The 17,559-nt window shown below is 38.6% G+C and overlaps 2 protein-coding genes and 1 long non-coding RNA gene across 3 annotated transcripts; 1 reads left to right on the forward strand and 2 right to left on the reverse strand.

Moving 5' to 3' along the window:
* Positions 1–1,314: 1,314 nt before the first annotated feature.
* LOC135650552 (heterogeneous nuclear ribonucleoprotein 1-like) lies at positions 1,315–8,340 on the reverse strand. Its single transcript, XM_065170009.1, has 4 exons — positions 7,945–8,340; positions 7,254–7,483; positions 5,852–7,049; positions 1,315–1,858 (listed from the first exon to the last, which is right to left on the reverse strand). The coding sequence occupies exons 2-4, from the start codon at positions 7,473–7,475 to the stop codon at positions 1,785–1,787; spliced, it is 1,494 nt and encodes a 497-aa protein (XP_065026081.1). The 5' UTR covers positions 7,476–7,483; positions 7,945–8,340; the 3' UTR covers positions 1,315–1,784.
* A 2,649-nt stretch (positions 8,341–10,989) lies between these two features.
* Positions 10,990–13,513, forward strand: LOC135650559 (uncharacterized). Its single transcript, XR_010501573.1, has 3 exons — positions 10,990–11,329; positions 11,514–11,700; positions 13,377–13,513. It is a non-coding gene; the product is annotated as an uncharacterized LOC135650559 (long non-coding RNA).
* Positions 13,514–13,558: 45 nt separating this feature from the next.
* LOC103968592 (oligopeptide transporter 3) lies at positions 13,559–17,508 on the reverse strand. Its single transcript, XM_009381857.3, has 6 exons — positions 16,923–17,508; positions 16,149–16,246; positions 15,322–15,891; positions 14,980–15,235; positions 14,594–14,776; positions 13,559–14,509 (listed from the first exon to the last, which is right to left on the reverse strand). The coding sequence occupies exons 1-6, from the start codon at positions 17,421–17,423 to the stop codon at positions 13,895–13,897; spliced, it is 2,223 nt and encodes a 740-aa protein (XP_009380132.1). The 5' UTR covers positions 17,424–17,508; the 3' UTR covers positions 13,559–13,894.
* Positions 17,509–17,559: the final 51 nt, after the last annotated feature.

Genomic DNA, 17,559 nt, shown 5'->3' on the forward strand with positions numbered 1-17,559 from the left:
GGAGAAGAGACGAGAAGAGACGGGAGAGGAGGAATACATGGACATATAATATAAATAGGTGTAGTAGGGGGTATCGGAGAGCGTGGGATATGGTGGTTGTAAGGAAAATGGTGTTCGTAATCCACGTGTTATTTTTTATAAGATGATAATTTATTTGCTTATATTCAAAATAAAAAATATATATTCTATTTATGTAAAGGATCTCATTCTAATTTTTTATATCGATATTAATTTATTTAATCAAGAAATTAAATATTCGAATCGAGATGACTAGAATGTTATCATGTTTTGATGGTCCTCTCCTTGTGTTAATAATGCTTATTTGATCACTTGAAATAGTATTTAATTATTTTTAATGATATTTTTATAGTTAAGGAGTAAAATTATTATCATAATTTATCTACTTACATAAATATCTTAGTTCAAAGCCATTGGATGGGATGATCTCTTCTTATAGTTACTTTTTTCAAGATTTTTTTTAATTTTCTATCTAATATTTGTGCTATCAGTTATATGTTTATTTTTTTTTTTCAATGACTCGGAAGGTGTAGAAAAAGACGTATTTAATCGATGCACATAATTTTAATTCTATACTTAGAAAGACTATTTTCATGACTCAGTCTTTGTGAGTCAATTTTTTCTATGCATATGTTTTAATCAAGTGATTGTTTGGACAATCTGCCCAAGAAATTGCAATTGTAATTTCCATTCTCTAAATTTCTGATTCTATTGTCAAAATCTGGCATCGAATACCAATTACTTGATTGACACCCTCACGTGGAGCTGCTACCTGTTTGATGCTTGTGTTATTACCAAGCTTTCAATGTCTATTCTGTACTCCCACCTCATCCCATAATGAAATCATTTAAAGTGAAAATGAACACACAAGAACATGAATTATGAGATATATAAATGAGTTAATTAACTAATCAAGAACAATGGCACAGATTGACACCAGATAAATTGTATCAGGGTTAGCTGTCTCCAGCAGACTGGAACTGGCAAGAGTACCTGTGACAAATGACAAGCATGGTTTGTGTGCCAAGGCAGCACATTGACATGCAAAAATGTCAAGGGATACACTTTGACAGCCAAAAAAGAAAATGGAAAGATCGATATGCCTGTCTTTAGGAGCAAAGCAAGAAATAGCATCGGATATACTCGTGAAAACCTTTTCCCACAAGCGACACAAGGCAGAACCTAGGCACAACAGCAAAAGCACATGATGCTATGAAGCGGTTTTCCGGAAACAAAACGTAAGCAAGAGCAAATGCACGACGCAAATGGTTACGACTAATGATGCAACTCAAGAAATGAATCACAGTACATAACAGAGTTATATTGGGACCGTAAAGCATCCCCGTGTAAGTCCCAAACTAATACAAACAACCAACCCTCTGGTAACAAATAAAATTGGAAAGAAAATAAAAAGAAGATTAATAGAGAACCTGACAAGAACCAACAACTTTGCCAGGTATTACAACAGCTTGCTATCTTTCTTTTCCTTGGGAACATTACTAGGTCTATTTGGCACATCAGTTGCATAAATCTGAACAATTATGATTTTATCCCGTGATAAAATTACATCTCAATCAAACCCAAAGAAACAAAACCTACACGGCATGTGGAACTAAACTCAAATTCCAAACCTTCACACAAGAAGCTTTATTTTGAATCTTCTGAATCTGAAATCCTTTTGTTGTTTTTTCTCTCAAATACCTTCCTGTATAGTCTATAAAATTAACTAACCCCCATATATTGTACGAGATATGTAAAACTAAAAGTCATGCATCTGGCTCGCAAGATTGTTCACCTATCATTGTCTTGGATCTCAAAGTACCAACTAAAGTAGCAATTCCTGCAACAAAAAAATCAACATCAGGAAACAGATTTACAAAGGAAATGTACTTATCGTGAAAAACTCAACAAGAAGAATGACTCCATAATAACATGTTTGACTGGAAAAAATAGTCAGACTCAAAATTCAGCTCTCTGCCAACTGATATCGCAGCATCTTGGGGTAAAACATATGAGCAAGGGGCAACACAATCTCAGTGAAGTATACCAGACAATATACGGAAGCATAATAGAGTTTACTTTGAACATATCACCCACAGTCAAAAATGACTGCCATTGTTTTGTGTTGTATATTAGTCATTTGTTTTAGGTTGCATCTATATAAGCCTCTCAAAGCCTTCTAAATTTGTAAAAAAAACTGTGTCCATATCTATTGAATGGCATGATAGCCTCTTAAAACCGTCAGACAGTTTAGTCCATGTTTCTTGTGTTGTGCAAATCTTTCATCTGAGTTATTTAGTACACTACCAGGGTTCAAGTAGTAGTCAATCGGATCCATTGAAACAGCAATACAACTAAATTATATATTGTAACATATAATGTCAACTGTTATATTTTGCTGGTTTATGAAAAGTGATATTGAGTTCATTAATCCAATACAAGGAGCAGAAGCAAAACAACTTTAACCCTCCTAATGAGTAAGAAGAGTTAATTCTCAAGCAACATACATGTAGAGATGTAGAGAGTTATTGCCGGATTTCTATGGTAGAAATTCATCCCAACATTATTTCTCAGAAAAAATATAGAGCTATACTAGAGCCACACTATTAAGTTCCCATGCCAATGTGTCCTTAAAGTTTGTATTTTTAGAACATATCCATCTTGAACCAATCAAAGCTGTAGCCAGCCTGAGAAAGTAAATAAATTCTGAAGCACTGTCAAGCATGAGATTGTTGCCAATGTTGTCAACCTTTATTTCCCAACCCATAGTGGTATACAAGCACCTCTTTTGTAATACCCAAATCCAATAAAAATTGACACAAACTAGCCCTGGTCTCCAACCCATTGTAAAGCAGCTAAACATTTTCTTTTTCACCATGTCCACTTATTGCTTCCAAACTTCATAGTGTACATTAGTTCTTTATATATCTTCCTCCTCTCTTCTCTTTCTAATGAAGCAAGGCATCTAAAATATGTCATTTCCTGTTCAGACTAAGAGATACAGGGTTTCACACTCCAGTATTGAAGTAGACTGATTAGTTTTTCTGCAAAAATCTTCATTGAATGTGAAATCTGTAATTTATGCTTGTAACTTTAAATAAATTAGAATTTCCACTACTTCTAAACTTTCTTTTGCTTCAGAATGTATGTGCTATCATATTTCCAGAGGTGCGACTTGAGGTTTAGACATCCATTACACATGAGTTAGTAGTCATTTGAGCTGAATTCAAAAAACTACATGCCACTTTCAAAATTTTTAAATCATTTGTGGGTGCATAATTAGGTCGAATTTTCACTATTAAGCAGTCCATGTCCAAAATACTGGCTGTTGATTTAGTGAGAAGTCTTGCTAAGACCAACTAGTCTTATGTCTGAAAGGAGCCATTTCAAAATCTTCTAGATCTAGAGACCCACCATTGGCAGTATTTTACAGTATTTTTATGTGAAACATGGTTTAGTTTTACAGTATTTTTATGTTTCTTAAACTCAACTCTTGTCAAATTTGTTATCTTAAGAGTTTTCCTGGAAAGTGATGGATTTGTAGTTTTCATCTTTTTCTAGATATCTTCCAAAAATTACCTAATCATAATAATGTTTCCTATCTTTTTTGGATTACATTGAAATATATTTGATCTACCAGAAAGATTCTGGCAAATAATTTGTTGACTGACTTATTATTTCTCTATTCATAAATTAGAGAGTAATAATGTGTGTATACAGGAATGGTGCCAATGAGGTGAATACCATGCTAACCATTGCTCTATATTTTGATCTATGTAGAATTATGAAGGGTGAGAGCTTATATGTTATACTGAATGTTATGGTGTTATCTCTTTGATGAGGATCTTATATGTTATGGTGTTATCTTTTGACAATATATAGATGATATACAGACATTCTGTCACAAATTTATTATAAGCCTAGCATCTTTTAGAGCAAAACATTGTTTGTATGCAACATTGTACCCATTGAGTTGGGGTGTGAAATCTATGTGGTACAAGAGCTCCAGATAATGCAGAAGTTACGTTGTTGATCAAGGAATGATGCTCCAAGTACTGCAACCATGGTCAGGCTGGCATAACAAAAGCAATAATGACAACCAGCATTGGGCATTTGTGATAGAACTCTCTAGGTAGAGTGGGATAGATAAGTAAAAATGATTTTCCTACACTCCTTTGATGGAGCAGCTAAAACCTTAATTGCAGAAAGCTCAGATACAAAGCTACAACATGTCCTGTCTCATATGTACTTCAAGGCAATGTGTAAAACTGGTGGAAGCAAGAAAAGATGACACATGAGAAAGATTCTGGAACATGTAGCTGACATATGCCTATTGTTCAAGAAAACAATTTTTAATGAAAGATGCTGCCCTTTTGGGAGCAAAAGAAGATCAGCCTAAAACAATAATCTGTTTGCACAGGAATACAAGGAAAAAGTGAATGACTAGCCAAATTTTCTCCTAGCCCTTTTAATGCTGAAAGAAGAATCTTGAAGATTCTACATAACTAAATAGCATTTTAATTGTTAGAGTCCTTTCTTCGAAGAATGGAGACAAGGGGATCTAACTTGAGAGGGAATGGTAACAAAATGAGGGATTCTGCTGGGTGAAGTCCTGAGACAAACAAAACTATGAAAACATTCGGAATCTCAAGGATCATCAAGAAAATTCCAACACACAGGTACTCAGTTTCAATGGCACAACCATCTACCCAAAGCACAGAACAAATTCAAGACCATGCCAAGTGCAGCAGGTGTGCAAGCCGACATCTTGTAAATGAATGCACACGATTTTCTAGTGCTTGTTCTAAATCTGATCAGCCAGGTTATAAATATAGAGTTTGTGTTCATTAAACGAACCATTGGAAGACAAATATTTCTGATAGTGAAAGCATTTTGACTTAGCAAGGCAAATGGGACATATGGCCCAAGCCATGTGGAGCCAAGAACCAATATTGCACACAAGAAGCTAAGTAGGCAGAAGAACAAAGTGGATTTTATATGATGATAGAATAGACATTCAGAAACCCACATGTAGCAGTGTGAAGTATTTTTCAGTGTTATCTACAATCTGCATAAGATCATGTTTTGATGGATCATGTTGACCTGTACATTAAAACCTGCCATATTTCAGCAGTATATATTATCTTCGATCTCTGGAACTCGAGTGGTGTGTCTGAATCTGCTAGGAATCTAGCTATTGCCAATGAAGTTGCAAGTCATATTCTACCAAAATATGTTGTTAGCAGATTTTTGTAATGAGAATACATAATTTTAATATACTCTAAAATATATATGATGCCATTCCACTATGCTAATGTACAAAACTGAAGCAAACAGGCAGTGTTCAGCGATTAATACGGACTGTGAAAATTATTTAAGGACACAACTAGCGATGTTGAACGTTGATTTTGTACACAGAATGATGCAAGGAAGGGTTGAATTTGTGCCACCAGTTCTTCAATATCTAACAAATAATGTATGGTTAGCAATTCCAGACTGGGTATGTGCATATATAAGTGTATTCTAGCCTAAATTTTTCCTCAAGGAAACAAGCAGCAGCAGCATTTACAAACATCACAATGAAGAGAAAGATTATGTATACTAGAATTCCAATTCATGATTTAAGGCTCAAGGTTAAAACTCTGAAAATTGATTGCAGAACCTAGTGGACTTATGGATTCAATTGATGCACGATATTGTTCGTTACACTGACAACTAAAACTAGTCCTTTCATGTTTCATATTTATCCCCATGCTCATGCCTATATCGTGTTTCTTCAAGGAAAAAATATTATACACAAAAGCAAATGGGTCAGTGTTAAATAAATGCTTACCTCTATTTGGTTGTCTATTGTTGATGTTATAGTCACCCACATAACCTGCAGAGCTCTGGCCTATGATATCTGAAGGTGCATTACCAAGTCCATAGCTAAACGAACTAGTACCCCCAAGTTCAGAAGACGACGACCGCCAAGTAGGGTCTCCATAAACTGAACTGCCACCGTATAGTTCTGGATAGGATCCTTCAAATCCACTATTTGATGCAGCAAGGGTAGTTTTCATGGCACTAGGACCATTGCTCCTTCCAAAATTACCACCACCCAGATCGAAGTTATTGTCTCCATCTCCATAATTTAGATTTCCACTGGCAAAGCTTGCAGTGTTCCCCCCAACTTGAGCTGAGATAGGGGAAGCACTGCCCCAATTTAGAGTACTATTGCCAAAGCCACCAAGGCTCCCACTCCCAGGAGCCATATATGCATTGGAACTTGCAGAGTTTGTAGTATAGTTAAGACCTCCACTGCCCCATGCATTACGAGCCATTGAGCTAAAAACTGAACTAGTATTTGCACTACCCCCACCATAACCAATGGGACTACTGTACCTAGTAGAGTTCCCACCGAGATATGGGCTCAAACCACGTCCATAACCAATACTGTTGCTAAAATTTGAATTTCCTCCAAAACTTGGCATCAAACTAGGTTCAAAATTCATCCCCATTCCAAAACCAGGACCAAATGAAGGGAAACCATTGCTTCCACTAGTAGGAGGTCCTAATCTAGTATCCATTCTCATCCCATAGCCACTGATCGAGCTTGGATTGTATCCCTGAGTATACCCATTGAGAAAGTTGTTTGCCCTATTCAGACCATAGGTATATCCAGCACTCGGGGAACGCATGTTGGGCCCTGGGGAGAGTTCCTTGGGAACAGCCCTCTTCACCTCAACCATCTTACCATTCAGCTCATGAAAGCTCTTAAATAGCACTTTGTCCACAGCATCCTCTGAGTCGTAGGTGATGAAACCAAATCCCCTGGGCCTTTGGGTGTTGTGATCGTACATGACAACAACATCAGTGATTGTGCCAAACTGATCAAAGTAATTCTTAAAGTCACTCTCTGTTATGGTAGATGGCAGGCCTCCAACAAATATCTTCTTGGTGCGACCAGGACCAGGAGAGCCATGGATGCTGCTGTTGTTTCTATTAAGGATCTGCTGGTCATCCCTGGGAACAGCTTTCTTCGCCTCGACCTGAAAACTCGATCGAGTTAGTGTAACTTCATGAATAAGTTGTTGGCCATCAAGAATTTTCAAGAGTCCAAAACTCATGAGACAGCATCCATAATCCATAATTCTAAAATTACAACATTCCTAATTTACAATGCACTAAGCATATAGGTTTACAAGGATAGGAGAATAGGAAAGAAGGTAGAAAACAAAAGGCTAGACGGTTACCATTCTTCCATCGATCAAATGCTTTTCCATTACAACTCGCTCTGCAACGGCCGGGTCTGCGAACACAACGAACCCGAAACCACGAGCACGGCCAGTGGTCCGGTCCTTCATGATCACGGCTTCCACCACCTCACCATAGTTGCTGAAGTACTCCCGCAGGCGATCCTCATTGGTGTCCCAGGAAATCCCACCAATGAACAGCTTCCCAAGATCCGACTGCATTCTCTTTTCTGCAAATTAAACACCTTTTAAGCTCCAGTTCTCTTCGTCGTCACGGGATGAAGTATAATTCCGTCAATTGAAGATAAATACGCACAAAAGAATACAAGATAATGCTCCACCGATCAGATTGAGACGACAATGAGTACACAGGGGGAAAAAAAAATCATCTTTTGTAGATGCGTATTAGATCCGATCGATCTTAACCAGCAACTCGGAGAGTTTTGTAGCACATGCGAGAGGAGAAGACACCAGACGTTAGCCATGTCGCAGATCTGAGGGATAAAAAGCCATCCAAGGAGCTCCCCTCAACTGAATCGGACAAGCCAAAAACAAAATCCAACAACACGCCGCAAGACAGCAAATGGATCCAAACCAAACCAAAAGAATCGGACGAAATCGATCCCGCGATCGGGCGAAAGCAAAACCCAAAAGAAATCAGACGACACAGCGCGTGCGCCCAGGGGCTCACCGATCTGAAGCGCGCACGCGCCTGATGCGAGGACGAGAAGAGGCCGGAGGCGTTTCTAAGATCTGGGCGGCCGCATCAAAGAATCATCATCATCACCATCATCATCATCATCAATAACAACAACAAACAAAAGCCTCTTCAGCTATCTCTCTGTCAATCTCTTTCTCTTCCTCTCCTTTTTTCGGCTTTCGATCAATAAATAAAAGAATTAATTACGGACTTTTTCTTAAGCTTTAACGATTCCCAGTTCTTCCCCAATTCCGCCCGCCTCATGCGACAAATGGAAGGGAGCGCAGCGGAAGAATCGGTGGTGGTCTTGACATCAACAATATATCTGCCTATCCGATGTAAAGAGAGAGAGAGAGAGAGAGAAGAGAGAGAGAGAGAGAGATGGGAGGGGAAGAGTATATAGACATATATAAATAGGCGTAGAGGAAACGGGTAAGGGTGGATGTGGGGTGCGCGTGCGATCTGGCTGTCATGTGCTGTGTAAGAAATGGAAAGAAAAGTTGGTAAGACTGTGCTTTGGTTTGCATTTCTATTTGTTTATTTTTCGTTAAATTCGACTTAGTCAGAAAATTAAATTCACCGTTAATTATCATCAAACTATATTTAAAATATTTTTTTTACCATCCTATAATCTTAGGATAAATTGATAAAGTCGAAGACACTAATTAAGATGTCTTCAATCCTTAACTTTTTGATAAGCGAAGATATTGTATGTTCTCATACTTTAAAAATTATTATGATCGTAAAAGATTAAAAATAAATAAATTTTTTTAATCAATATTAATCATAATTAAAGAAATTATTATTTATGAATGTTAAAGAAAGAGGTATATACAGAGAATAAATTATGTTAAAAATATTTTTTTACGTATTTATATCATCACAAAACAGAAAAAATAGTTTTTATTTACGGATGGCAGAGGATAAATTTATATATAAAAAATATTTTTTTACAGATATATGCGTATTTATAAGTTTACAAAGCATAAAAATAGCTAATTAACATTACTACAGATTAAGAATCTTTTGAGTATGTTATATATATATATATATATATATCATTTAATGTTAGTCACGATTATAGCCCCTAAAAAGTCTTTTATTTCTGGATGTTATTTTAGAAATATGATTTATGCGAACTTACCATCAAATATATGTATATTTTTCATGCCGTCCTTATAATAAGTGATATTGGCATTCGCTTTGACTTGAATTAAATGTTTGACCCATTTATTCTGGTCAAATATAAAATCAGGAAATTATGTAACGCATTGTGTTTATAAAGCTAATCGTTCAAATTAAATAGAAAATTGTGTAAAATATTGCACATCTTTAGATTCTTTCGTTATATGTAATATATTTTTTGGGACATAAAATTGGAGGAGACAACATTAAGTTCATACATATCTTAGGATATACATGCCATGCCATGCCATGTATGGATATTTGAAAGAAAGTATATTACACTTCAGGAAGTCATAACCACATAATTACCAAATGCAATTTTTTTTCTTCCATTAATTATTATTATCTTCAAATTCGATAAACATATATATAATACATATATTATACATGGTATTATCGTAAGCATTCCCCTACTTGGCTTTTGGTAGTAAATGGCTTTAAAATCATGTACATGTGATATGTGGTGCGATTGTATTCAGCCATCTCTGATTCCAATGACCACATTATCTATTTAATGCTTGTGGTGGTGTCTCCAATCCAAAATGGGAGCATTTTCTTCTCGTCATATTGTTATTAATGCAATGTTGTCGATGCACCACTAACTTTGTTTAATTTGGATGCATTATCTCTCCAAAATAAAGTTTATTATCCATCTGCATTGTTCTCTCACTATTTTCGAAGAAAACAAAAGAAGCTGTATAATGTTGCATAATTCCACAGAAAGGAGAAATGCATGTATACATGATATAACTATCATTAAAGTGCTCGTGAATCCAAATAAGAAAGAAAAGCAATTATTGACGGACTTCATCAGCGAGCAGTGATTTCATAGATTCAATTATGTTAGCCTCTCACATTCATCACATATTCATAACAATTATTTTTAGCAAACAATCAATAATCACATAACAACGATTCAACTAATGCATATAAACCAAAACAGATCATTCACAAATGTTGTAATAACAACAGTACCGTACCACATTGACAGAGTCACAAGTCCCTTTTTCAATAATAATAATAATAATAATAATAATAATAATATTATTATTATTATTATTATTATGACTTTATGAATATTTGATCATTAATAATTTGTGCCTTTCATGTTGAGAGTTTGGGTGTTTTTTAATCTCTATTGAGTGTTTGTTTGTATGATGTGTAACACTATGGAGATATCGAGCGAATTCTAAAAAAAAAAAACATTTTCCCAAGAAATATATTTTTTAATATATTTTTCAATCGGCATTCTTATTATCATATTTTTCATAAAATCTCAAATAAATCACAACTGTAATTCTCATCTTTATTTGATGGACCGGTCCATAATGTAATATGATATTATTTCTTAGTAACAATGTTCTTAAATATACTTTCACTTTTGATTAATCTAATTTCTAAACCAATAAGGACACTTATCTTTACATATAAATTAATTTATATTAAATTTTAAATCAATCCATCTTGTAATGTCTTCATAGAGACATTATAAGATTGGATCATGAAAATCTTATACATGGTAGATTGGATCAATTCATCATGAATGAATCGATGTTACGAATATTATTCGAATAATCTTGTCAAGAATATTTCAGAATTATATCTCTTTTGAAAATATGAAGAAAAAAAAATCTCTCCAATGTTCTTGAAATTTTATTATATTTCATTTAAAAAAATATTATAATTTCCAGAAATCGATGTCCATGCTTAACGGTACCTCAAACCAATTACCCGCGTCGTTGTTGTGTAACGAAAGAGGGAGGGGCCCGCACCCGACCGCAACCAACTCCCACCCAACGGTAACCCGCCTCTCCTCTCCGATTTCTTTGATGGAACCCTAGAATCTTTCGGCTTGAAACCCTAGACTTGGCGGGGCAAGCACTCAATCCTCCCTATTCTTCCCATGGTATGGCCTCGACCAGGGCAGGGCGTCCTCCCTCCGCTTCGCCTCTGCAGATTCGCTCTCCCCTTTTGAACCAGCATGATAGAATGACGGGCGTGTGACGGGGCAGACGCTGAAGGAGGTCGAGACGAACATTGGACGCTGCCGATAGTGCTTCGCGGCGAGCGGGACCTTCTCGCTTAAAACAAGGAGTACAAGGCTGGAGTTTCGGAGTTGTAAGTTGCTGATCGAGGAGAATAATCGAGAAGTAAATGTTCTGCCATATTATGTGTTATCGATCTGCATTAGGTAATTCGAGTGCCGCTATCTTCTTTGCTATTCTTTTCTATTGTGTTACACTTATGATGAAAGTTGAATCTCGTTTGGGCCTTTATTTGGATCTGTTTCTATTATAGAACTAACAGCAAGAAGAATTTTTGTTTATTTTACATGACCAATATTTTTATTCTTTGAATGGGTCGCGAAACTGAAGGATCTTTGCCTGAATCAGAGAGAGGAGATGAAGGCATTGATGCTGCTGTTCCTGGATGTTATGAATTCTTAGCTGCAGGAGCTGCTGGATTTTTAGCTGAACCGGCAGCGCTAGTCTTCCCAAGCCTCCAGAGGCAGGCCACCTCTCTCTGTGGACAGCTTCAGCGTCTTGCAGAGATCTTGGTGAGGTACCTAATTGTTCCTGATTTGCGTTTGGTGTTAACTTGTACATTTTGCTTTAGCTAGTTGTTGTATCATTTGGAATCCGTGGAAATATAGTGGATTAAGAGTCCTAGGAAACAACATTCTCAGTTCATCCTGTCTGACAGTCTGCTTCCTTTAGAAGAGGCACATGCAAATGTTGGAGACTCCAATCTCCATCATACGCATGAATGGTGAGACCATGAGAGTAGACTTGTGGCTTAGAACTGCTACTTGGAAGACTTCACCCTTTATAGGATTTAATTTGTTGGTGGCTAGGCATCTTGGACGATGTGAATATTTTGGTTGCATATTCTACTATATTTAAGGACCTCGGTGCAATTTGATGTAGGGACACTGATGATAGATAATAAGTAAAAGTTTTCGAGTCCATATATCTTCTACATGATTTCTCTTAAGATTCATGTGGGTCCGAAGATGAATTCTGGTTGCTCTTAGTTTGACTAGTGATATTGCCCTCGAAAAAGCTAAATGACATGAGAATAGATTCATGTAACCAAATAGTTATAGCAGCTTGCTATTCTCCTTATGTTGTTGGGAGGATGGAGTACTAATTGTTGCACACACGCATATTGAATTCTGAAGCATATCAGTCTGATTCATGTGGATGAAGAGCTCTGTTGCTCAACATGCACTCAATGGAAAACAATTTCGCTTGGTGTTTCTGTAACTTCTCATAGCTTTTCTTGAAAAGGTCTGGTACATGATTTGGAAATAGTTCTGAGTCTGAATTGATGAAAAGAAAGCCTATTTCTAGATGACCATAATATGACTAAACCTTGTGTACCTTCATGTTGATGCAACAACTTGGATAAAAAAGGTGCCTATTCAACATATCCTTTTGCTTTCAGTTGCTGAATGTAAATATTTAAAATTATAAATGATTGAAATTCTTTTAAAATTCCAAAGTTTGATGTATTTGGGCAATTTTAGTTGATTCTAGCTGATTTCAAGTAGTTCTTTATTGTTAATTTAGCCTGTACCAGTTGATATGATTAATTACCTACAGTTGATTTGGTTTCAAATTGTTTTTCCTGTGCACGCTTGTCTGTCATCTGTCATCCATTTCTTCCAATCTCGTCCAGCGATTTGCTTTCTCATATCCAGCATTCTCTCCCCCTCTCTGTCTCTCGTCAACAAGAAACAAAGAATGCTTATCTGCTTTTGCTGCCTCTTCTTCATCTCATCGGCAAGAGGCCTAAGAGAAATTTGGATTTTTAATTGATTATTTGAGAACAAATGGTTTAATTCAATGCCCATGCCTTCAATGAGACAGAAGATATTTCATTAACAAAATAAAAAAAAGCTTTCGGGAGGATGAAATGCATGAAGGGAACAGAGAATTTTGACCATCCTTCGTTTGGTAGTTGTACATTTTATAAGGAGATGATAAAGATGAGGTTCCAAAGGCCTAAAATTCCTAATGCTTGGACCATTCTGAGATCAAGCATTGAAATATCCTTTCAATCACTTGTTGCTATTTAACTAATGTCATTTTTTTTGGTCATATTCTCAGAGCATTCTTTGGATAAAATGAACAAAAGAAAGGAAATCCTCAAGGTGCTGTTGAGGAATTATGACAATGTCCATTATTTTCACTTTCTTGATCTAATATGGTTTATTTGGCTCTTCTTTGCTGCAGCTTCTTGAGGCATTTACACAACTTTGCTTGGTTTATGCACTATTGGATGGTTAGGAACTGAGGAGGGAGTCTTACGACAAATTTGACATGCAAAACCTGAGCACATTACAATCATGGACTTGAGGACTTTAATCTTTGCTGCCGTAGGCACTTTTCAGTGTCAAAAGCCAAGCACATTTCACTGTCAAAAGCCAGACATCTATACCAAATAGAGAACAGCAGTCAAGGGATCAAACCAAGCATTACAGTATAGAATAAGGTGTACTGATCTGGGTTTCATTTGCGATGCCAAACACTGGTATAGTCACTCACAAGCTGATGAAAGGTCAGAAGACAACCTCGATATGGCTTGATTCAATACCTTTCAAACTCACATTTCTTGGAGCTTGTTTTTGACATTGCTAACTTTGTGAAGCATCTTTAGAAGTCTAAAAGGACAATGCACATCCAAAGACCTTGATTGAGTTTGTCTAACAGTGAACTCCCTCACAGGAGTGAACCGATACTCGAGCTCGTAGTTAGAAGACCGGACATCCTTCAACCGATATCCCAGGTGCGGTTGGACATGATGCCAAAGGGCAGTGATCGAGCTCTGTGCCCCACCACTTCAGATTGTGATCCTGATTCTGAAGAGCAAAGAACAGCAGCACACCCATGAACGCTGTCCCTGCATCCAAAGCTGCAGATAAGACATAGTTGTACTTTTGCCACCAGCCCTTTCGATACCGGAAAACAAAGTAATTGAAGATGGTCCCTGTGATGAGCCAGCTAGCTATGTTGGTTGGGGTTGCAGGTGGCATTCCAGCAAAGCCATAAGAGATGACAGGTATATTGATGAGAGGGATCCACTTCTTCTCTGGAAAGATTTTGCTCAATACCCACACCGGAACAGGTAAGACAGCTCCAACGAGGAATAACCACACCAGGTTCCTATACAGCCCGCCATGGCCAAATAGGCGTCCCGGGCCGATAAGGCCCCATATGACAGAAGCATCAAAAGTAACTCTATACTTGGGGCAGGTCCAGGGGCTATCAGGGTGCAGTGATTCAACATCACAGATATTCTCAATGCTTTCAAGCATCCACCAAGCCACCCCAAGGTTCACGACTCCAGCAACAACAGTTCCAACAAGCTGACAGAAAGAAAAACCAAAAAAGTCAGATATAGACACTGCTATCCCTTTGATAATGTTCTTTTAGTGCAGTTTGTGGATCACCTGAGCTGTGTACATGCACCTAGGTGGAATCTTCATGTAATGGCCAAGCTTTAAATCTGAAAGGAAGGAAAGGGCATGGATGGTGCTGATTCTGCCATATATCTTGAACAGCAGGTTTGCGATAGGTTTGCCTGGAAGGACATATCCAATCATGAACTGCGCTATGATATCATATCCAGGTTGCTGCAACCCATCACAAGGAAGGCATTTGTTACAATTGAGTGCTTTCCATATATTCATTCATGTAGCAATATGAAAGATTTCATCGGCAACTTGAGAAATGTATTTTTCACATTTGCATATGGTCTCTATGTAAACAATGCATTGGGTTATTTACACTATAATATGATATCTGTAGTTCCAGAATTTAGTGAAGGTTTGTATACCTGATTTGTGGTTGCTTGAATGACACCAATGGGAAGTGTGACAATCCAAGCCAAACCAAAAGCAAATATCATACCCCACCAAGGCAGCTGCACCTCCTCTTTCCATATAAACGACATCATAAGTGACAAAGCAATGCTTCCTACCAGTAGAACAAGGAACCACCACTGAGGAACTTGATTGTATCTCCTCATCAGTTTGGCATGGATGTCCAACTTCACAGACTTCATGGCAGACTTGCTTTGCCTCCAGATGTCACTACAGATTGATAGCAAGTGAAACAAAGCAGTTCATGTCTCGTAAAAGAATCGAAGAAGGGAGTAAATTACAGATTCAAAGCGCACCTTCCATGGAAGAGGAGAACATGGATGATGGTCGCTGTGAACCTTGCGAACCCTGACCCTATCGACAACGCAAAAAGAGGACTGAGATAGAGCTTCCCATAACTCTCGTATGCAGCGACGTTGAGCTCAAACTCTGGCGTCAGTATCTTGGTGGTGTCGTACTTGTGCCCTGTCGTAGTGAATAGCTGATTGGAGAAGATGGGGAACTTGCGCGCGTCAAATGTGTTGAACTTCCAGTAACACAATGGGACGATGATGTAGATGAACATGAGGAAACCGACGGCCACATTGAGGATGGAGAACCATGGCGTCACCAGAGGACTCCCATGGTACGCAGAGATCCCCGCCCAATCAAGCGTGAATGCACCAACTCCAAGTCCATGATAAGCTGACCCGATCTGCTGCGCAGTAATACTTCGAGGCCATGTCCAGCACACCCATGAGAAGAAGGTCAGTATGGGCAGGAGATAGCCCGGCAATGTGTAGTAGGCAAAGCTTGCTACGAAGAACACGAGGAAGAACTGCATCCTGCTTGGCCCTTTGGATCTCGAGTCCTTCTCATGCAAAGCTCTGCAGTAAGTTTTGAATGGTGAGCTTTCATGGCCTCAGTTGTCATTAGTTAATGAGAATAATTGTGCGTTGCAAGGTTCTCTACATTAACGTAGTTAACAAGTCTTCCAATTAGATGATTGTGATCGAGATGGTTCGGATACCATCAGATGAACAAGTTCTATTCTCCTCCTTTTCGCCAATGGGAAAAGGAGCATGGAACCATGGGACAAAGCATAGTGAGCTGGAAGAAAGGATTAGATTGATAGGAATCTGACCTGAAGAGGGAGACCTGAGCAAGATTGGAAGGCCACCACATCTCAGCGGGATCCACCAAATACCTTCTCATCATTCCAGCCCATCCATAACCCAGTATCTGATGAAGTAAGAACCACATAGATTTGGTTTCAAGTACCAACAAATATCTAAATGAGAAAACAGAATAAATGACTGAGTTCTCTTGCTATTTCAATGCAAAATTTTTCTTTTTCTTCTTAAATAGATCATTTTGAAGTATTGGACAGTAATCCATCAGACCCCACATCTGCAGATTATACGGCTACGGATGAAGAAAATTACAGTCTGAGAAAGATTCTTCAAGTAAAAGCTCAGCGGTCCAACAAACACTAGAAAACAAAGGTACACAAAGAGGGACCAAGAAAATTTATGGCTCTCATCATGCAGGAGGAATCTTTTGATTTTCCAACCAAAAGCAAGCATTTAAGAGAGAAGAAAATACTTCGATACAGTCCTCGGATAAGTGAGAAAATAAAAGCTTAGAGGTGAGAGAAGCACAGGACAAGCTTGCAAGAAAGCTGCAGAATATTAGAAGATACAAATATGGGGTCGAATTCACAGAAAGAAGAAAGAAGCAAGAGGCAGAATTTGCCAGTGTCTATATGTTCCATTTATTTCCGATTAAATTGAAACAGAAGATGAAAAACGCAAGCACAGTGGAAATCATGAAGTCTGATATGGAAATTAAATGGGGAAATCTACATGCAAAGGTGAAAGAGTGAGACAAGGAGGAGGAGCGTGCCATTCTTCCTTACCTGCGTGGTGAGCACAATAATGAGCGCACAGAGGAAGCTCAAACTCTGCTTGTAGTAGGCCTTCATCACCGTGATGGCGCCGATGGAGTAGGCATCCCCTCCGCCGATGGACACGCCGCAGTTGGCGAAGATGGTGATGATGACGTGCTCTTTGATGTTGAAGGGCCCGGGGTTGAGGTGGAACCCCCAGTTCCGGAACACCTTGACCTCCCTGTCGGGCAACACGGAGGCCATGAAACGGCCGGCGGGCAGAACCGCGATCTGCATGAGGATGGCGGAGATGGTGAGCGGCTGCGTGCGGTATGTGAAGAAGGTGTTCAGGAAGATGAGGAGGGAGCAGGAGGTGAGGCCGAGGAACCAGGCCCGGAACGTCATCACCGGGAGCGATGGGTCGTCGGTCTCCGGCACCACCAGCGCCACCTCCTCCACGGGGCACCTCTCCACCTCCTCCCCCTCCTCCGCCGTGGAAGAACCACCCTTGTTCTCGCCCTTGGAGGCCATCGGGGAGCGCAACTCTGGAGAGAAGGGAAGGGATGGGCAATGTACGAGCCGTAGACCGAAGGCAGGCGACGGACGCAGTAAGCAAGCATGGGAGTCATATGTACCAAGTCGATTGCGTCAACCTCGAGGCGATACA

The sequence above is a fragment of the Musa acuminata genome, chromosome BXJ3-10 (assembly GCF_036884655.1).
Source record: "Musa acuminata AAA Group cultivar baxijiao chromosome BXJ3-10, Cavendish_Baxijiao_AAA, whole genome shotgun sequence".
NCBI lineage: Eukaryota > Viridiplantae > Streptophyta > Magnoliopsida > Zingiberales > Musaceae > Musa > Musa acuminata.

Excerpts from the sequence above, each read along its gene's own strand:
- LOC135650552 (XM_065170009.1), bottom strand. The coding sequence starts at position 7,475 with ATGCAGTCGGATCTTGGGAAGCTGTTCATTGGTGGGATTTCCTGGGAC. Across the intron at positions 7,050-7,253 it reads ATTTGATCGATGGAAGAATG|GTCGAGGCGAAGAAAGCTGT; the intron begins GTAACCGTCTAG and ends TCGAGTTTTCAG. Across the intron at positions 1,859-5,851 it reads CAATAGACAACCAAATAGAG|GAATTGCTACTTTAGTTGGT; the intron begins GTAAGCATTTAT and ends TTTTTGTTGCAG.
- LOC103968592 (XM_009381857.3), bottom strand. The coding sequence starts at position 17,423 with ATGGCCTCCAAGGGCGAGAACAAGGGTGGTTCTTCCACGGCGGAGGAG. Across the intron at positions 14,777-14,979 it reads TTCAAGCAACCACAAATCAG|CAACCTGGATATGATATCAT; the intron begins GTATACAAACCT and ends GATGGGTTGCAG. Across the intron at positions 14,510-14,593 it reads GGTGCATGTACACAGCTCAG|CTTGTTGGAACTGTTGTTGC; the intron begins GTGATCCACAAA and ends TCTTTCTGTCAG.